At 47.1% G+C, this 21,244-nt stretch overlaps 2 protein-coding genes across 5 annotated transcripts in view; one reads left to right on the forward strand and one right to left on the reverse strand.

The window, feature by feature from the left end:
* The window catches only part of THOC2 (THO complex subunit 2), a 32,554-nt gene extending 26,537 nt beyond the window's left edge, over positions 1 to 6,017 (forward strand). For 3 of the 4 annotated variants that reach the window (XM_078865081.1, XM_078865082.1, XM_078865083.1), the window contains exons 33-37: positions 1,736 to 1,771; positions 2,059 to 2,190; positions 2,699 to 2,765; positions 3,645 to 3,802; positions 4,433 to 6,017. In XM_078865081.1, the coding sequence (XP_078721207.1) occupies positions 1,736 to 1,771; positions 2,059 to 2,190; positions 2,699 to 2,765; positions 3,645 to 3,802; positions 4,433 to 4,564 (525 nt within the window). In that variant the 3' untranslated portion in view covers positions 4,565 to 6,017. The remainder of the gene's footprint in view (positions 1 to 1,735; positions 1,772 to 2,058; positions 2,191 to 2,698; positions 2,766 to 3,644; positions 3,803 to 4,432) is intronic. The other variant, XM_078865084.1, reaches the window with a different exon arrangement.
* An 847-nt stretch (positions 6,018 to 6,864) lies between these two features.
* On the reverse strand, positions 6,865 to 18,682 carry ASIC5 (acid sensing ion channel subunit family member 5). Its single transcript, XM_078864768.1, is given in 10 exon segments — positions 6,865 to 7,040; positions 8,157 to 8,248; positions 9,941 to 10,109; positions 10,788 to 10,844; positions 12,234 to 12,381; positions 13,491 to 13,640; positions 14,993 to 15,127; positions 16,498 to 16,726; positions 17,553 to 17,876; positions 18,648 to 18,682. Coding segments are annotated over 10 exon segments (1,515 nt in total).
* Between the last annotated feature and the right edge of the window lie 2,562 nt (positions 18,683 to 21,244).

Raw genomic sequence — 21,244 nt, forward strand, 5'->3', positions numbered from 1 at the left:
TGGAGGAAGAGGAAGGAGTGAAGATGATGATGCCTTCGGTGCCTTTCAGTGGAAGACCAGGGGAAGATGATGCACAGGATGCCGCCTCTAAAATATCTTTTTCATTTTCCATATCCACCTATTTATTTCTCCTCCCAAAATACCATGAGAGCATTCTGATCCTGAGCATTTTTAAGTTCCTTCAAGAAGTCCTGCCAGCAGTCGCCAAGCATTCCAGTGTGTAAAAAAGCCCCCTGTAGAAAATCCTCCACAGCTGTAGGCAGCCACCTCCTCCATCGCCGAATGGTTGGTGTCTCCGGCGTTCGAGCTCGTGTGGGACTCTTGCTGGCGTTGGTTCCTCCGTAGCGTCTCCACCCTTGAGGATGTCGCCGCACGCGCCGGCCGTGTCCAGCAAAGCCCACTCCCCAAGCCGGCCCGCACTTCCCTCCCCTCCCCGCTGGAGAAAGGCGATGGAGATGGCCCTTGCGCTGAGCGAGCGATGGTGCCGCGTGGAGCCCAGGGTAAAAAAAATGAAATAAAAACCCTGGCACTCTCGTGGCGCGATTTGCCATCGGTACGGCCGGTTGAGGGAGACCACGAGCTGCGTGAGTTTGGAAGATTTCCTGATCAGGTTGGCGCTGTCTGTGGAGCTAAAAAAATGTTGTGCTGTGATTGCCAACGATAATCATTTAAAGGGGCTGCTTTGCTTCCCAGCATTCTAAGTATCGCACTATGATTCCGTTAGTTGAGGGATGGGGTGCAGTGCAGTAGGTAAACTACTCGCTCGGTGTGCACTTTACTCGCTTTGTAAATCGGAACCACTTTGTGCTTTGCGTCACGCGATTTTTTCTGAACGTAGATTATTTTAAGAGCGACGTAAAATGGATGGTAATTGGAAAGATGTTTTTAAGATTTTATATCCAGTAAATTGTGTGATCAATACCTCAATGTACATTGTGTATATTACATTTTTTTCTACGTGTAATGTAATTGAATGTATTTTCTTACAACAATGGACTTTTGTTAAGCTTTAGTCTGTGAAAATGTAACTTCAATGTTTGAGGCCCAAACATTTATGGTTTAGACTACACTTAAGCATTCGTGACTTTCTTAATCTTTGTGTGACATAAGCTTCCTGAACTAAATGTTGCAATGTGACGCCGGTATAATTCCATTGAATTGAAATTGTACTTTTTTTTTACATTGTGACACTGGAATAGTGCTCATATTGTCAAGATAATGATCTAAAGGCAGCTATATGCCTCTCAGGCATACATGTAAATATTGGTTTGAAGTTGTCAAGTTACACCGTGCACTGACATTGTATATTTCTACATTTTTGTCATCTGTAACTTGAAACCATGAGCAGGTTGTGAACGTTGCTTTGCTGCTCACCAAAACTCAGATGTGGATCTGAAACTCGCCGGGCTGCTTTAGGGTTAATGATGGCGATTCGAAGGAGGCCATGGTTTGGGTTGGAGCTTTAGTTCATGAGTCGAAAGAGCTGGACTTCTCTCAAATTCAGTTGCTTTGGAGGAGGCTGCATCTCATCGTTCTTCTGCAGAAAAGTTCCTCCCAAGTCCTAACCTGTTCTGCCAAGCCGCCCCTCTTTCCAAGGAGGTGGGAGGAGATGGCCGTCATCATGCCGGATTGGAGGAGTGCCCACCGCTGGTTCCCAGAATGCCGTGCTGCTGCCGCCCTGCTCCTCAGCTCGGGTCTCTTTATCTTTCGTCTCCCCTTCTCACTCCCCCAACAGGATGGACAGGGAGAGTTCAGAGACCCATCAGCCAAGGTTTGCATGCTACCCATTGGTCTTTACCGTTGCCATTTTTCTGAAAGTACATTTTTATACTACCTTAATTTAGTGGTAGCTGTATGTAAAGTGGTCAGCAGCAATTTCCAATTGTCTTTTTCGTTATAGTACCAACGTTATTTTCCATTCGGGTAATGTTGACTCCTTTTAGATGAAACTTTGGGCTGAGTTGCAATTGCCTCAGGTGTTTGCAGGTGAATGGCTTGCCGGAGGCGGCTACTGAGAGCTTAACGTGTGCTGTGCTTGGTGGCTTCGTCCCCGGGCAGCTCCAAAACCTACACCAGCTCGGCAGCGGGGGTGGGGCCCGCGGGCGCTCCCACAGCAGAGAGCGGGACGTGGAGAGGAGGGAGCAGTTTCACGAGCGCTCGCGCGATCGCGACAAGAAGGAACGCAAGCGGGTACGGCACCCGCCCCCTCCCGTGACTCCACCTGTGCAGGTGGCCCCGCTTCATGCAAAAGCGGTGCGATGGTAACGGTCTTCCGCAGGCCCCGGTTCGTGATGGGTTACAAACTGTTGAATGTTAAATGGAGCAATGTTTTCCTTGACAAGATGGCACGTTTTCTTTTTGCTAGCTCAAAGTGTCACGATTAGCGAGTTGAGATTTGATCAAAAAATATATATTCGAGTCTCCTTCGGCATTTCTCGTCTACAATTGTATTAACTACACATTCATATAACTTGCGCTGCTTTTGAGAATTAAATGATTGAGGAAATAATGGAAGTTTAAAGAATAATTATAAGAAAATGTATTTTTACATGTTGTGATGCAATCAATATTTGGAGTATAAAAATAGATGAAGTCTTAAAATGACTACCAAGCTTTCTCCATTAGACTGATGATGGCTGGTAAGCCAATATTTTTTGGTTAATGAAGGGGGCTGTTTTTTTGTGCCCTTATTGCACAGGACCATTCGGGGGCTGAGCGAGATCCGTCCAACGAAAACAAGCGCCGGAAAGATGAAAACGGCCTGAGTAAGTAGCTCATCTCAGCTGTTTATACACACACACACGTACATCCTGTGAGTGTTTTATCGTTCAAAACTGATTGTACGAACTAAATGTGTGCGTTTACAGCACTTTTGTAGTGTACATAGTGCCCTCTCCCCACACCGTACAGGTCCTTTGACCGTATTTGATGTTGGTCGGTGCGGGTTGGTAAAGGCGGGGGGCATATAAAGTACGGTATAACAATAGATGTTACTGCTCTGCCATCTGCCGTTGACCATATCGCCCAGAAGCAGCCTATAACAACCAGACGTACATGATGGTTATCAATTTGCACACTATTCAGGTTCAGGCCCTACCCTACCCCTTCTAGTTTTTCAGTTCGATGAGACCGTTGGCATTCCTTGTGATTTTGTCGTAGGCAGCTGAACTCTTTATTTTTTTTTATGAAATAGACTAATATTTTCATTTGGAAGAACCTTTTTAATGAAAAATGGGTCATATTGACTTGGTTATCCTGTTTTACATTGACATTACATTTTTAACACGAATATTTTACCTTGAAAATCTCTTTGCATTAGATATTTGTGAAGGGCGCATGTCTTTTATTTTGGCGGTCGCGTCGCAGGTAGCGTGGTGCGCTATGAACCCGGCGACCCGAATTCGATTCCCGCTCACGGCCATCGTCACCAATTATCTGAACTGGTCCTGGGCCTCCCTTGAGTCGAATACCTGGTGCAGTTGTGTAATCATCGCTACTATGGAAACAAAGGCGGCCAGTGCGTGGTATTGGCCACCCACCACCTCGTGATTTGTGCCGTCCTTTCATAGGTGCTCGCTTAACAGCACTTGCCCCAAAAGTCTGTTAGGGCTCTAAGGGGGGGCTCTTTGTCTCGTGATTTTAAGACATGGGGACGAAGCACAGCAAGAGCAACAGCCCGACTGACTCTCCCAAGGAGAGGGACAAGGATAAAAGCAAGAGCTCCAAGGTGTCTGGCAACAAGGAGAAGATTGCAGGAGACTTCTCAAAACACGAGAAAGGAAGTTCCTCGAGTGGCAAGAAGGTACGGTTGTAACCCACTGGTTGTCTCTAACCTCCACGCATAGCCGACTTCAAGCCTCCTTCCCGTGTTTACAAGTGAGGCATCATTTCCTTACAAATTATTCGGCGATGCTGTGTCGGGCAGTGGTGCACGAGCGCCAATTCCAAAAAAGAAATCGACATATTTGTCAAAAAGCACTATGGCATTAAAAGGAAAAATAATACAATTGGCAGCATTTCAGGCGATAGCGCTTATTTCATAGCACATTTATGTACAGTTCACATTGCTATTCCACGAGTAGGCATGTACCAGAGGGATTAATGCTGTAGAGTTTGTGAAGCACATGAGCTATGATTGTGCAAATAGCGAGTGTGGAACGGTAGTATCGCGGTAAGCATGCTGCCCTCCGAACCCAGGGACCCGAGTTCGATTCCCGCTCGCGGCCAGCACCAGTAACGATTATGTGAACCGATCCTCAGCCTCAAATGAGTACCTGGTGCAGTGTATAAACATCGCCACTGGCATGGTGCTGGCCACCCACCCCCTCGTTTGCCGTGCCGGGCTTCATCGGTGCATGCTGACGGCACTTGCCCCGACAGATTGTTAAGGCTATACCGGGGATCTTTGTGCGTGTGATTATCTTTCGCTCAGGATATCCATCATGAGAAAGAGAAGGAAAAGAAGGAGAAAAAGGACGGAGCCCGGGGAAAGGAGGAAAAAAAGCAATATCCTTTGTCGAGCACAGGTGTGCAGCGGCGCAGTGTTAAGAGTAGCATGGTGTAAGAGTTCTTTTTGTTCACACCCCATTGCCAAAATCTCCCAACCGCTAAATGCAACAAGATGGTTTTCTGTTAATTTACAAACTCGGTTTGGCTGAAATGACAGTTTGGTCATGAGCACTTATGAGTGTGAAAGTAATCTGTTTATTGGTATATTCCGGGGTCATTTCATGAGGCTTGGAGATGGTTGATGAAATACATTTAAATGCAATGTTTGTGTATTGGTAGCATCGTTGAATTACTGTTATGCCTTAACTGTGTCACTCATAAATCATCTTCAGACAAACACAGATGATCCCTTTCCTGGGACAGATGCACCATGGTGGGAAAGCAGGGTCGGCGTGATGCTACACACAAAAAATTAAATATTTTTAAATATCTTTACAAAATGTGTGGATTATGAGTGTTGCTTTGTCATCTGCAGTGCAGAAAGCCACATCATTCTCCCACACACTGCCTTCGAACCCAACGGTTCTCATAAGGCGATGTTACGTCATCCACTCTGCGTCAAAATAATGCGGCCCTGCTATTTATATACTGCGCACCCCAAGTGCTGTGAGCTGCAGATTGATAGCCCAGTTAAATTTTTTTGTAACTTCCCCACAGGATGGACTAAGCTTAGGAATAAAATTATTACAAGCCACTCCGCTCTGGCAAGCGTAACACATCTGACCAAGGAACCCGTTTTTGCAATCTGAGCAGCAAAGATTGCACAGTTGTCACATTTGTGAGCACACACTTGACTTTTGAAATCCAAGTGAATGCATTTTTATATTTGCCGTGGATCGCCACCGTACTCCTTTTGTCACAAGGAGCTCTTAACCAAGTGGAATGCGTGCTTGAGGGAGCGGTGTGTGTATTGTAACCGGTAGAAAATGAATAGTCATGAAATGGTAAAAAAGTTATGCGTGCTCCCCCTTTTCCGCTGGCGAGTGTGGAGCCATTGTAAATTATGTTGTAGCTCTGCACCAGGCGGTGGATGCAGAGGAATCTGTTTTACACAGCCCTGAGCAATTTTATCCTTTTGTATCGGATTCAAATAAATATCGCAAACCAGGGGCGTTAGTTTGAATGTGAATAAACTTGGTTAAATTGTGTACGCGTGGCTGGGGTTATTTCTCAAACGCGCGGCAGGTTTTTCAGACTTGTATTATTTACTTATTTCAAAATGTTTTCCTAGTTTTTAACCGTTTCGTTCTGTTTATTGAAAGTTAAATTGTAAAAGAGGGTGAAATAAAATCATTGTTTGGTTTTATTTTTTTGTGTTCATGTCCAGCCACAGTCCTCATGTCTTTCGAAATGCATAATGTAAATGATTTATATTGGCCGACTTGTGGTTGTGTTTATTATCGTTTGTTTCTGTAATAGGGCTGTTGGACAAATGGCTGAAAAACTACAGTTAAATGTATTATATTGCATTTTTGATTGTTACTGAAAAAATAAATGGCTCATTTTAATATTCTTTGCGTTCCTGCTTACTGGGAATATCTGCTCGTTTTGTCAATGTGTTCACTCAGTGTCTCAGTAGTGCGTGATATATTTGCATAGTTTCACTCCGATGAAGCAATCACCGCGTGTGCTGGTGAGATCCGTTGGTTGGGCCCGTTCATGTTTCACGTGTTGTTTGTGTCCGCTTTCGTGTGATTTGTCGTTAAAAGGGTGACCCTAGGCAGGGCCGAAAGTGTGTGAAGTACGTGTTGCATGTGAGCGCGGAGACGTCCGTGTGATTCCCAGGTCGACTCGGCCTCAAATGAGTACCTAGTGTCATCGGTGTTCGCTAATAGCACTTGCCCCAACAGTATGTTAAGACTTTAGGGGGGGGGGGTCTTTGTCTAAGTCCTCAGCAGATAACAGGAGTAGAACATTTTGTTGATTTTTTATTGAGGAAATGCATTTGACTTATTAACATTGCAGAATTACTTAGGAAAGTAGCTTCTCACTGAATACATTGTTTAGCTCCGTGAAACGATAATTGTCCAGCACTAAACGAGCCAATGTTTTAGATGCGTTTGAATGAGGGTCATAGGTTATATGACTCGTTTATCAACGATGCTTTTCATTGAGTGGAGATTATCGGAAATTAATAACTGAAAAGGGCACTTCAAAATGATTAACCCAAGCTCAGTAGCTCACATGGTGTATTAAAGTAATTGGGATGAGCAAGGTTGATTGACATTGTCCTTGTATAGAAAACTTAACCCGTTCAATTGCCATCACGTGCGCTCCATAACACTCCTGGACACGTCCACAAGCTGGATTGAAACTGCGCTAGCGACGTGGAATAATGACATTGGAAATGATCATTTAGCCTTGCACGGGAGGTGACAATGCAGCCTTGGTGCAGGTGGCTGCGCGGTTGCCCAGGAAGGAAGCGACAGCATTGAGGGCCTTTGCGGCGCTGCGAGCCACGAACTCCAGCACCTCGATGATGGTTATCACGCTGGCGCCCACAAACAGCCCCAGTTGTCCTCCTATGTCGCCTGCACGCGCGCACATACGGTGATGCTTAGCGCAGCTACCCTGTCCACACTCTCGTCCACAAGCGACGAACAGGTAAGGGAGGAGGCTCGTTTACATCGCGATGGGGGGGGTAGGGGGTATTGAGGAATGCAGGAGAGTGGGTGGGCTGGGTGAGGCCGTAGATGTTACGTGGGAATAAAGCAGCGTCTTGTGTGGATATGCTTTGGCTCCGGGGATGGGGCATGGATTGGTTTTGTTTAACACAACCGCCCAGGCTGAAGTGTACACAATTGAGTAAAGCGTATTTTGTAACGTACGTAATCTAAAGTACATTATTATACGGTGCCATGTTATTTGTTATTCAACCGCTTTCACAAACGTAGCAAGATGGTCTCAGCCCAGTTATCTACAAATGACTGCACGAATAAAATATCCATTCATTATTATATTTCGTTTCTCACTTGATTTGGCTAAATTCCACCTTTGTGACTTAACATGTATAATTTTCACCGCCGTGTGTCACTATCATTCTTTGCGGGACACAAAATGTCTCCTGGTGCGTAAGTGGGAAGTCATCTTCCAGGCCCCTTGAACATCGTGTGATGCACTTGCTACCTGCAGGGTTCCAAATGGAGATTCCTTTGCCCCGTGAAACGGAGCCGTGGCACACACACGAGTTAATACTGGTAGGAACCCACTGGTTCCAACAGCCCACAGGGGAGTACTGTATTGTGTCCGCCCGTCGTGCAGGGAGGGGCTGGGTGGGGAGGGAGGGGCTGGGTGGGGAGGGGAGAGGCTGGGTGGGGAGGGTGGGGCTGGGTTGGGAGGGAGGGGATGGGCTGGGTGGGGAGGGTTTGGGGCTGGGTGGGGAGGGGCTGGTCACCCCGTGGTGCCCTTATACAACTCAACGTTTAACCTACTCACGCCGGCTTGTTCCCACCCTCACAGTCGGGCATATTTGCGGAATACGCCGCCGTTGACCCTGGCCATTGACCGAGCAACCCAACGTTCCTACCAGTTTTTTTCGCAGGAATGTGTTACTTGGAGAGGGGGGGGGGATAAACAATCATTGTTGAGTGATGTTTGCGTCTGTTATGTCTGCTTGACGTCCTGCCACGGTCGTGTGGACCACCCACTGAGTAAGACGCTCTCTGGCAGGGTCTTCTGCTGCTGGATGAGCGCGTAGTTCAGGCCCGTGTACGCAACGTCGATGGACACCAAGTTTTCTCTGTTGATAAGACGGTCACATTGGGCAACACATCAAATACGGCACCGCATTTACCAAATTTGTATTTACGTACTCTTAGTTTTTTCGGTAAAGTAACGTAAGTAAACAAATGAAATAAAAATTTAAAAAAATTAAAATCACCTACATGACTTTACCGAAAAAACTAAGAGTATGAATCCTTGCAGTCACGAAAGCTTCAAATCTAGAATTGTGTTTACGTGCTTGCGCGTGCCTGATGATTGGTAAACACACCCCAACACCAGGACACACGCACGCAACAAGGCCGCCGTCCGAATTTGAATCGAACCGAAAAAATCGTTCAACTTGTGCTGCACTTCTATGCTTCCACGTCCACGCACCGTCACGTTCACCCACGTGCACTGACCACGGCGGGGAAGTATGTTCAGTTAACCGGCGTGCATTGCATTTATTGTTCAACGTGGAAAGAAAGGTGCGCCGTGGTGGGGGTTCGATGCGATGTAACGAGACACGTGTAACACGAGCACGATCCCAGCGGGCTCCCATGTACAACACGTACATCCGCGTTGGTCAATCCACTGCTAGTTGAGGGCATCACCACGCCGTGCGGGTCGTGGTGGTCGTTGGGGGGGGGCGGTTATTTGACCATACTTCACCACGCTGGTCACTGCCGGTTGACGAAGGCATCGTACGGACTGCACAATACAACAAATCGATTTTCCAGCACTATCCCCTCCTGACGACGTAGCCCCACAAGTGCCCATTGTCGTGCGCTATCCACCAGGCTCGAACCGGCTGAGCTTGCGAGCTCCGGCGAGAGTGGGCGCATTCTGGGTGCTTTGGTCGAAGGTAATGAATTGATGTGATTGAGTGACTCAAAATGTACCACCAATTAGGTAGAGGTGTAGGGTTAGTGCTTTATAACGCGAACATGAATGGGGTGGTTATTAATGTGTGTGTGTGTGTTCAAGTTGGCTTCTAATGCGTCTTCTCCCGACGTTTCGATACGTTGTTCTTGTTCAAGCATCGATTATTTAATGGCTCGAACATTGTCTGGCTTTACGCGTTCTGACCTCGTTCGTTTCTGCCTCTAACGCCTCCGCTCTGTGTCCCCGTCTTACCCCGACTCGTCTTGAACGTCCGTCTCATTTGTACTGTCGAGGTCTCTAGGGCATCGGCTGTTGATTGCGGTTGTGACAGAGGAGAGGGGATAAGCTGAGGAGAGGGAGACAACCAAGCGTGGTTGTGTGGAGAAGAAATGGAGTTTGTGGCTGCCTTTGTGTAGAAACGGAGGGGGAGATCCTGCGGTTGTGATGATGGCTATGGTTGGTTTGGGCTGTACGCCATTCAGGCTCTGTTGAGGCTGTGGTTCTGTTGACGGGGAGGGAGGAAGGGAGAGATGCTGTGGTCGAGGAGGGGGGGACGTGGACTGTGGTTGTGTTCAAGTTCAAGTTAATTTATTAGGTATAGCCCTGTGAGCCATTCGGCTCTTGAATCGGGTGCAACCGCAACAAAACAAAAACCAAAAACATGAACAAAAAAACATCTTAAAGTGAATATGTGACGAAGTGCAAACAGAAAATCCAAGAAAAGACAGCAAAATATTGCAGAAAAAAATCACCGTACACCAACGCTGCACCTCGTGTAGGCGAGGTTGTGGTTGTGTGGGGCTGCACCTCGTGTAGGCGAGACTCTGGTTGTGTGGGGCTGCACCTCATGTAGGCGAGGCTGTGGTTGATTGATCTCTCGTAGCGATGCGATGCCTGCAGGCTCGGGAAGGTGGCGTAGGACACGGAGGACGGGAAGCCCTTCTGCAGACACGGCACGGGGCACTGCGACAGGTGGGACCCCCCTGTGCACATCCCCTGCGCCTGCGAGAGAACTACAGCCCGGAGGTGCTCAGCCACCGATCAAGCAGCATCGGCATCATCAGCATCATCAGCATCATCGACAGCACCATCATCATCAGCATCATCATCATCAACATCATCATCAGCATCATCGACAGCACCATCAGCATCATCATCAGCATCATCATCAGCACCATCGACAGCACCATCATCATCAGCTGCATCAGCAGCACACTCAGCAGCAACAGCAAAGCAGCATCGGCAAAATCTTCATGATGAATAATTGATTGTTTGGTTAGGTCACGTAATTATTTGTCAAAAATTATGTCGTAAGACCCTCCACCACCTGACAAAGCCATACATTGTTACACGTAGAATCATTTAACGTGGAGTTTATTATCATTGCTGTTGTTGTTGTTTCAGCTCACCGGGAGTTGAAGGAGAGTTCTCACAACCAAATTTATCAGTCGGAATACAATCGGGGAAAGTAAAAATCATTACCGAAATAGTAGTTGGTCATCACTGCCATCACCAGGCATGCATCCATCGCAAAGCACCGGCAGCAGCAGCACCAATATCATTGTCAACTTCACCACCACCGCCACCACAACAAGACAACCACTCCAATCGCCCACTTTGGTGGTGGTTGTCGTGGTCAGAAAACAATGCATTACAATCAACCACACATGTGTCAGAGGGACATCACGTACCCAACGCGTCTCGGGCGCAGTGGTAGTGCTGGTACAACGAACACTCCTCTATGTCACCTGCAACAACAACAGCAGCAGCAGCAACAACAACAGCAGCGTCTCCAGTCGGGCATGAGGACACACCTGCCGATATAATATCCATTCATCTTCTTGGTTCTTTCGGTAAAGTCACGTAGAATGGAAATAATAAAATAATAAAAATAAAACCTGAGGACGACTGCTTGCGTTGTGGCCGAAACGTCGTGATAATTATTTTATTATGTTTTATTTTTATTATTTTATTATTTCCATTCTACGTGACTTTACCGAAAGAACCAAGAATATGAATCCCTGCAGTCACGAAAGCTTTAAATCGAAAAATATCCATTCAGTTTATTGATGCATGTTCGTCCCGGTGAGAGCTCTGTGATATTTAATGCGGGCGGTGATCTCCTCCATCCAGGAAGGCATCGCTGAACCGCAAGGATTCTTATCACAAGAATCTTGCAATGGGACATTTGTCCCATTCCTTTATCTTGACCATTTAGATTCGCGTGGGAGGGAAGTCGGAGAACCCGGAGAAAACCCCACGACGCACGCGACGGGACAGCGCTCGGTGCTTCCGGCACACAGACGAGTTCACGAACCAACTTTGCTGCACAGTCATCAAATTGTCAGCTCGCGGCCCAGTGGCTTTTGGAGAGTTCCGCAAAACTTGCGTGAGCTGCCAACTTTTGCCTCCAAAACTGTGGGCCACGTGTGTGCTTCATCGCATATCCTACGGTGCGAGACTTTATCACGGAGACCTTAAAATGTTGTGACTATGCATGGCGATTGAGTAATTTGACATAATCTGAGATGTAGCTTGTGTGCCACCATTCCAGCTGGGGCACACTGACAAGTCTCCCCGTTTGGTGCCTCAAAATTTGGTTGCGAGGTCATGAACCTACTTGCTGCACTGCCATATAATGGCCACGTAATCTCTGCTCCAGAAACATAGGCCTTCTATCATAATGCCCTCTCTTCGAGGGGGAGGTCACTCTTTCTCCTCTGAAGTTAGCGCCCTGCAGTTTTTGAAACGATGAATATTGTACCGCATCTACGCTCCGTTTAATCGCAAACAAATTAATTTTAATACTCTTTGGTTTTTCGGTAAAGTCACGAAAGGTAAAAGATATAAAATAAAATAAAAAATTAAATGAAAAAAACAACTACGTGACTTTATCGAAAAACCAAAGAGTATGAATCCTTGCAGTCACGAAAACTTCAAATCTAGAATTAAATACATTTTAAGTTCGACTTCAAAAGGACTCAACTGTGGACCCGCATCCCGAATGTGACTCGGAACGGAGTTGCCAAGGCACGGCGCGTAACAACAACATGTCGATTTTTGGGCACGTCGCGCTGTAAAAAGCAACCACACACAATTGTGCGATGTTGTTGATGTGCTGCGTGATGTGCACGCACCTGGGAAGTTGAAGGGCTTGCAGCCGCAAATTCTCTCCACCAAGTCAGCCTCGCACTCCTGGATGCAGCGAGCCATGCTGTAAGGCGCCGGGGACTGCAACTTCTTGCTGGGGTCGCAGTCCCCCCACGGGTACTGTTGGTTGATGCTCTGGACGAGACGCGGCAACCAAAATTCCATCAACGGCAACAATATCGTGGTCGAGACTAATGATGGATGGAGCGGCAGCCGTGGGAAAGAGCTCTGGCAGGAGGCTTTGGGTTGCCGGGGGAGCGGAGAGCGCGTGGAGGAGTCGAGCCAGACAAGAGGGGAAACACTGGGGAGGGCCGCGGTGGGTGCAGGCCCATGGTAGACTTTTAACATCCGGAAATAGAAATTAAACTTTTTTTAAATGGCAGGAGTGAGTCTATTGATAGGACAAACGCGGTGTACTTCCCATAAAGTGGTAATATTTGCTTTGTCAAGCCTGAAAGCGTCTAGCGATGAGTCTACCTCCAACCACGTGCCCAGCGCCCCCACACCACCAATGTGCCACTGCGCAAAATACTGGAGCAGCATAGACTCTCCCAGTCTATTTAGCAATGTGGTATTTTACAAATTGCTGCTTGGTTGCCTCATTATTCAATGCACTACACTGGACAAGCCCCATTCTGGTTACCGAAAGCTCTTGCCTTCCCTGAAGAGCAGGCAGCAAAGGAAAAAGCGTGACATCTCACAGTCTGGAAGGTGATCTTGGGCTTCTACCACAGCTGAGCGGCTACTGAAGCGAAGCGTGCAAACGTAGGTTTCCATGACCAATGTTATTCATAATAAAGGGTTTTGGGTTAGACCGCGTAAGTATAATATGTCGTAACCCTCCACCACCCGACACGGCCAGTAAGGTTTAAGACTGGAAGCAGGTGGATTGCTTCACGATTGTGGCTCAATGATGCTGGATGTAATTACCAGCAAAACGTCAAACTCAAATTGTAAAAGTAGTAACTAATTAGCACGATTTGTCTACGTGACAAACCTTACTGGCTGTGTCGGGTGGTGGAGGCTTACGACGCATTCATACTTACGCGATCTAACCCCAAACACCTTTATTATGAATCCTAGCTATCGATGTGTGCAGACTGTTCAACTACACTGGAGCCCACAGGTCAGTCACTCAGGGCACAGAAAAGTGGTCAAGGGCTCCCATTGCCAAGCACGCTATGCCACTGCTACGAATCTACCTACTCGCACCTGTGCCCCATGCCCCATGCGTGTGTATACACCTTGGTGTGCTGGACTGACACGTACGCCTGGGTCCCCACGCCAATGGACAGACCGAGCGCCTCCACTTGCGGGGGCTCGTCTGGGTCGTGCACAACCAGACGGATCCCGACTCCCGTGAAGCCCAACTCGGGGTTCTCCCAGTAGTCCCACTGCACGCCTCGCAATTAGCACAGCACTCTTCCGTGGTGAGTGCACAATCACGACACGTGAGAGCGAAGGTGGTTTCCATAATAACGTGAGCTATAAACTGTTACTGCGATAAGCGAATTTTTTTTTTATTTTACCAGGTAAGGCCCACTGAGATATATCGCTCTGTTCGGAAGCGACCTGGCCACAAATGATAGCCCAATGAAGTGGATTATCACGTGGAAATATATAGCAGCCAAATACTCCAAACGCTTTTTCGAAATGTGGAGGGAAAAACCAGAGGACCCGGAGAAAAATCCACGCAACCACGAGGAGAACATGCAAACTTCAAATACACAGGCATCAGGGTCGGGATCAAACCCCACGACCTCCTGTATACCAGGCGAGGTAGTTAACACCTCTTATGTCGAGGCAATAAAAAAAATGCATGGTGAATGGGACATAACCCTACTCGTACTGCAATGTTTTTTCCACACGTTTCCACTAGATGGCAGATGTTTGCTATGATCAAGGATGGCCAGCGCCCTTGCACAAATGGATATTAGAACAGCAGCGAGCTATTCGATATTGTTTTGTTATCTGAGGCTGTGAAGAAAATTCAGAATTAACGTTAAATTAGAGCTGCAATATGGTGACACCTGTACAGTGGAAATGTGTATATGTCGGTGTAAGGACTGCAATCAGAGTGAAGCGCATATTTGTGATGACAGACATCATAAACCAGTTGATTCTTTCACTCAAATATTAATAATTTTGCATTTTATAATTGCCGTAATGTATAATTGCTTAAATCGTTCTTGTTTTTACCCAGATTTTTTTTAAAAGAAGCATGCCATTTCAATGAGATGTTACCTTTTTGGAAAAAAAAGATGTTTTTCTATTTATTTATATAGTTTTCATTATGCATACCTTCACCGAGTGCCAGTAATGAATTCATTTACACAGAAATATAAAATAAAACAAGTTAGGGTATCTTTCACTACATTCAGTCAATGGAACATTGTAGTTTATCACGAAATGGGATTTCTGAATGTCATCAGTGGTGTGTTGCCTCTTAAACAAATGCTGCTGCGTTGCCTGATTTTATGAGTCGTGACAGATGATGGCAGCTTGGGGAGCCCTGAATACAGCAATGGATAGATCATGGATGATGATGATAATGATGATCTTGCTGCTGGGTTGCCTATAGCATCAGACCACCCAGCATAATTCGATGAACAACCACTACTGATGAAAACCCACTGAAAATGATGATAATGATGGAACTTCTGATGATAATGAAACTTCTGATGATGATGAAACTTCTGATGATGATGAAACTTCTGATGATGGCACCAGTCAAGTTTGCGGTCACCTGCTGCACATCAAAAAGGACCTGGAGGCCTTTCCCAGCTCCGGCTGTCTTCTGCTTGAGCGATCTTTGTTCTTCACTGAAGCCGCCGTTGAATGTGTAGCAATTGCCGTATTCTGTGAACACGTGCTGGAAATCCTGTGGGGTGGTGCCGTCAGTTGGGGTTGGGCAGTGACATGGACGCGTTTTTTTTACGATTTTAAGCAAGTGCAAAGGCCGCTTGTCGCTAAATGTGTTAAAAAGTTGTCCGCCCGTCCGAAGATACTGCACGAGTTTTCACGATAACTGCAAAACCATGAAACCAATGTTTTGTTTCTTATGGCATAGTTCAACTTCCTAATAAAATACAAGATCGCTCAATTTACTTGCTAACGTGCATTAGGTTAAACTCATGGTGATGATGATGACGATGATATGAAGGCTGGTTTTCACGTATCATCAATTTCCAGAATAGTGGTACTCAGATCTAGATTTCTCACTGGATATGTTTGAGTCATGGGTGGGCTGGAGTAGGCACGTGAGTTATTTGCCACAGGCATAGCGAGAGATATACTGGATGTGGTGTGCTGCAGCGTATGGAAACATTTGACGGGTGACTGCGCCGGATAGACCCAGCTGAAATTAAGCCCTGTTGGTTTCCGTAAAAAAAATGTCTGCTGAACATCAGGGCTTCCTTGAAAATTAATCTTCTTATCGTAATGGGCTCTTACCTGGTTATAAATTTAATTATCTAAACCTAATTCCTTCTTTCCTCTGGTGTGCGTTAATTCATTTTAACAAGGATCCCAATATGCACGTTGGTAACTTTGAATTTATCCTGATGCTCTTCACTGCATTTGAGCTTCACTTGTTTTTTACTGTCTAGAATTTAATAGACCGCTGGCTCAGGGTCAAGAAGACACTTTGTTTCTTAGATTTTTTTTTCAAATTCTATCCCGTTTGTGCGATCAGTATAATGTCACGAGACGCAAGTGTCCAATCAGATGTTAGAAAACGGCCCACAGAAAATAATATTACAGAGCTACTCAGAATAAAAATATTTATACTGGAGGAATCCGATCAGCGATAAAGCTCTAATTTTCACAGGTGTCCAGTACTTCTGAGATCGCTTCAAGTGACCGCTGTTCCGCACAGCAGCAGACATCACTTTTCTCACCCCCTGCTACAGAGAGTAATGTTCGGAGCGTGACAGTAAAACCAATCATTTCTGAGAGCTGTAATCTATACAAATAAAGTGCAGAATCAACAGGAATGCGATAGGGGGGAGGGGTGGTGTGTGGACCACGACCATCAAACTCACTGCACTCGAGAACCCGGTTCAACCACAGGCGGCTACCCGGAGTCAAACTCAGGTTCTCAGCGGTGCCAGCTCAGCCATCCCAGCCACGTGTGGGATGGCTCTGAGACAACGGCGAACGCCTCCACTGTGCATTGTGACACGCGCTCGCGGGGCGGGGGGGGGGTGCTCTGCCATCTGAACCACAAGCGCTGAAGCGGGACTTGACCACCTGAGGTCCGCAAGGCCTGGAGTTAAAGTTGCACTCGAGCAGCGAGGCTGGGTTGAGCTGAAATCCGTGCTTGCGCGTGAAGGTGCGCGTGCTGAAGTTGAGGTTTTCTTCCCAGAAGCGGCGCACCTCGTCCGCCACCTCCTCTGGCCACTCGTCGACAACGCCGGCCGACAGGATGCTGAGAGCGGCCAGCAGATCCGTGGTTCCCTGCAGAGAGCTGCGGCGATACCTGTGTCACGCAGAGCCCGCGTCGTCGCTGTTTGACGTCATTGTCTTAGTCGTGGTTGACGTTGCCATTATCACCATCGCCGTTTGCTGTCATTGTCACCGTCCACGTTGTCGTCATCGTTGTTGTCACTGTCGTCATCATCACTACGCTTCCACCCATCCATTGAACATCAACCAACAAAGCCCCTCATCCAGCAATTACCCACGCATCATCACCCAGCCATCGCTCCACCCACTCATCTATCAACGAGCCATCACTTATCCATCAACCGGTCATTCACCAAACTCATCATCCACCCATCCATTATCACTAACTCATTAATACGAAAACTTCAAATCTAGAACTCATCAATAATCCATCACCCATACAACATCCATCCACCGTCCTCCAGAATCTGCAGCAGCATAGCAACTTGCGTGGCTTTCATCAGCTGCTCATCTTTGATTAATGGATTAGTCGATGAATGGATGGATTAGGAGACTGATAATTGGACATTTGTATAGATGGATGTATGGATAAATGGGTAGATACAAAGATGTATTCACAGTACGTGTATATATGGCAGGGGGTAATGCTTACCCAATTTGGCGACTGTGTGAATTGCCATCATTCAATGTTATGATTCAATCCAAGGGTAATGTATTTCACATTGAGCTGAACTAAGCAACGTCCAGCAGTTGCCGGGGTCATTTCAACACATTACATAGGAGAGATACAATTTAAAAAAACAACCGTGTAATCTTTCTCACGTGATATGATGCGCGCATTGCGAGCTACGGAACCAATACTGAAGCGGAGTGCGCACGCACGGACGCACGTGACGGACCTGCCGAGGGTACACGTGCGCTGGCTAACACGGGTGTTCACCGCGCGCCGTCATCACCGATTGTAGTTGCAGAAGGTGACGGCGGGGAAGGAGAGGTCCCGCACGTAGTGCAGCGTGAGCGAGGTGCTCGTGGGCCAGGCGTAGTAGGCGGCGAGACGCAGTGCCACCTGCCACCCCGCCATGGCCACGCCCGCCACCACCACCGTCATCCAGAAGGCCCTCTGTGCCCGGCTCTGCGCGGAGGTTGCCCGTGCCACCCCGTGAAGACTCGTGGAGGAGGAAAAGGCAATCGTCTCCTTTGGCGAGTCCGTGGGCTCTGCAGGGCTTCCCGTGGAGCAATGCAAAGGGAGGATCGGGTGGGTGTGTGGACGGTGGTGGTGGTGGCTTCAATGCTTGACAATGGCATGGTTGCAGGTCTGTTGATGGAGCTGCAGGGGCTTCCATTGATGAGTTCACAATTCACATCCTAGCCAGAGTTGACTTGGCATTGTCAGCTAACATTCACACATCACTATTGTCATCTGTAATCATAATAATCAGCAGTAAGGGTAACTAACATTTTGGCAGTATTTTCCAACCTTAGATTTTATTAATGCTGATCTACAGCATTAAAATGCTCTCAATGATATTTTCCATGGCTATGATATTTTCCATGGCTCATTAGACACTATATATTATCTTAAGCATATAAATAATAACATACACACATAGACATGCAGGATTTAAAGCCATTAATATTTTCCAAAAATCATTGAAATCAATGTAAATGATAACGATGGCACGTTTGATTATTATGCACCGCGCTTTGAACACAGCAACATAAGTTCGATTCCCAACCACGGCTAACATCATTGGATGGGCTCTCTCCAACCCCCCCCCCCCCCACCGCGAGCAACACTTCATAAACCTGCACTACCAACATGGTGAAGTATGGTCAAATAACCCACATGACAAACACGGAGTGGAGGTGCCCTCTTTTTAAAAGTAGATTGGCATGGTTCTGTAAACCATCATTCATTATTATGCTAACTGCTATTGTTTAAAGAGACACGTGCATGTCGGTCACACTTGGATGAGCGATTACTAAGAGCTTACCTTTTCTGCAGGCACGGCGCGTTTAAAATCTTCATCGCGCGATCGCCCTTCCACCGCGTTCGTAATTTGAGTAGAGCCTTGGAGCCAGTCTTCTCTATATAAACATGTGCCACTTACTGAGAGACAATATTTGCGCCTGTAGAGCACGCGGGAAGCCCTCTGCGGGCAAATGTTTGTACAATTTGTCACAACGCGTGTTGCCTGCGTCCCATCGCTATTCTGTTTTGTTACCAAAGTGCTCAAACATCGTTATCCGAATTCTCGATTACGTCCCTAAATGCGTTCAATGAGCGCTTTGTCACTCACGCTAATTGCGCGTGTAAAGTTTTGCATATGTGACGAGGCAATGTCTGTTGGAGAGGTGGCGCGGTGATTTGCAACGCTGTCTAAAGCTAGCGACTCATCAATACGGCTATTTGATCATCCATCAATACATCCACTCATCCAGATGTATCTCCACGAATACACCCATTAATGCATCTATATTAGTTTGGCTATACACCCAACTCTCTATCCATTCATTTATCAATGAATTCATACATACATTTCACCATTTGTATGATTCTTTGTTCATCCACTTAGCGCTCTTGGAAATTGTTCTCGTGATCTCGTGTTTAAAATTTAAATTAACTGATCATCTCGTACGGAATTTTTCATGGAGGTATTCATTACATTTAGTTACTAACACTGTGCTCTGACAACGTGTTAAAACGTGGTCCGTTCTTAATAACGTAACGCTTGAATGTTATCTTTGGGATGCTGTTAGAATGGGCACTGACAGGTTGGGTGCTGTTGCCTTTGCAACAGGCACGAGAGGAAGCGATGCCCAGGTGTGGTTGCAAAAGTGCCCCTGGTGGTGATGACTTCCGGACAATCAGCTGCAGCATCGTCGTCATCATCATCATCATCGGTCTCCATGTCCAGGCAGCATTCAACTTGGAAAGCAACAACTCTCCACATCTTTACATACAGTATTTACAAAATGAATGCATTTACTTGAAGAGTGCACTTTCGACTCTCGATTTTTTTTAAACCTACTGTAAACAAAAATGCCAGATTCACATACAAGCTAATCCAGGCTTTTGAGATGTTGTGCTTCCAAAGACCGCTTCAGATTTCACCCACTGCCCAGCGTACAAATTACACGAACCACAACTGGCAATAAAAAAAAAAGAGGAAGCTGCTGTGCTTTGCTCTGTCACTCGTATACGAGAAAAAAACCTTCCAACACCATCCTGCAAGTCTCGGTCAAAGGGACGAGGAAGGGAGGTCAACCAAGGACCAAACGGATGACGACTTGGTGTCTTGGACAGGGAGATAGGCCGCGGATGTTGTGCAGATCGCAAACGACTGCGAAAGGTGGAGATTTAATTTGCGACGCCCACTGTGTCGCCACAACTACCACTGGGACTGGAAATGATACTGCAGCGTAGGTATTAATTCTAGATTTGAAGCTTTCGTGACTGCAAGGATTCATACTCTTAGGTTTTTACGGTAAAGTCACGTAGGTAAAAATAAAATTAAAAGTTAATAAAAGTAATAATGAAAAAAAAAATATTTATTTAATTTAATTATTATTTTATTTTATTTCCATTATTACTTTTATTAACTTTTAATTTAATTTTTTGCCTACGTGACTTTACCGAAAAAACCTAAAAGTATGCAGCGTATGTGTTTACAGTTGCGCTCTGATTTGTTTTCATGTTCGACATTACGTCCAACGGTGTCCGACGTTTTAGACATCAGAGGGGATTAGGGCAGTGGCAAGTGCAGGGGAGCAGAGGAGAGGGGAAGGAATGAGGGGGGAGGAGGAGGGGAGGTGGAGTCGGGTGGCAGTTGAACAGCGGGGGAAGAGTTTGGCGCTCCAACGAGGAACGGGGCAGGCTCAGCGTTCATGGCAGCGCGAGTGAGGAGGCGCGGGAGGGATAGTGGGTAGGGCGACCGTGGGAGCAAGAGCGCTCTCGGGGAACAGAGAGCGCGCTCGGAGGAAGAGACACACGCAGCGCAAGACCGGAGAGTGGGTTAGTTGAGTTTATTTCACGTAATAACCTCACGTCATAGAATCGTTGCGTACGCCACCATTGCCTTCGACACATTTGACTGTTTTCCGGGTACAATTATGTGAAGTGCTCACGACGGACGAGCGTGCGGCAGCAAAGTGCGACGAACGCGACGCGTCGCCCGGAGCTCCGCCGTCACACCAGGGGGGAGGAGAACAGCGCACGCACAACGACGGTCACGGAGGCGACACGCTGCGGGGTCTACGCGTCGCTGCGGTGTCGCAGCAGCAGCGGCGTTGGACGGCTCCGCGCGTCGAAACGGCCGCCTCTCGAGGCGGACTTGAAACGCTCCGGCAGGCGGGCATGGCACGCAGCTGTGGAGTGGCGCGGGCACGTCGCCATGTGGCGGCGAAGCGCGGAGGAGCTGCGGACCGGAGAAGCCCAGCGAGGTGGAGAGGAGCTGCGAGTCGGAGACGCCCTGCGGCGAGGCGGAGCGCTGCGCTCGTGGCAAGGCATCGAGAGCCATCCCCTTGAACAACAACAGCAACAACAACAACAGCAACAACAACGAAAATGAGGACGTAACATTTGTGTTTG

Source organism: Lampetra fluviatilis, chromosome 19, assembly GCF_964198595.1.
Source record: "Lampetra fluviatilis chromosome 19, kcLamFluv1.1, whole genome shotgun sequence".
Classification (NCBI taxonomy): Eukaryota; Metazoa; Chordata; class Hyperoartia; order Petromyzontiformes; family Petromyzontidae; genus Lampetra; species Lampetra fluviatilis.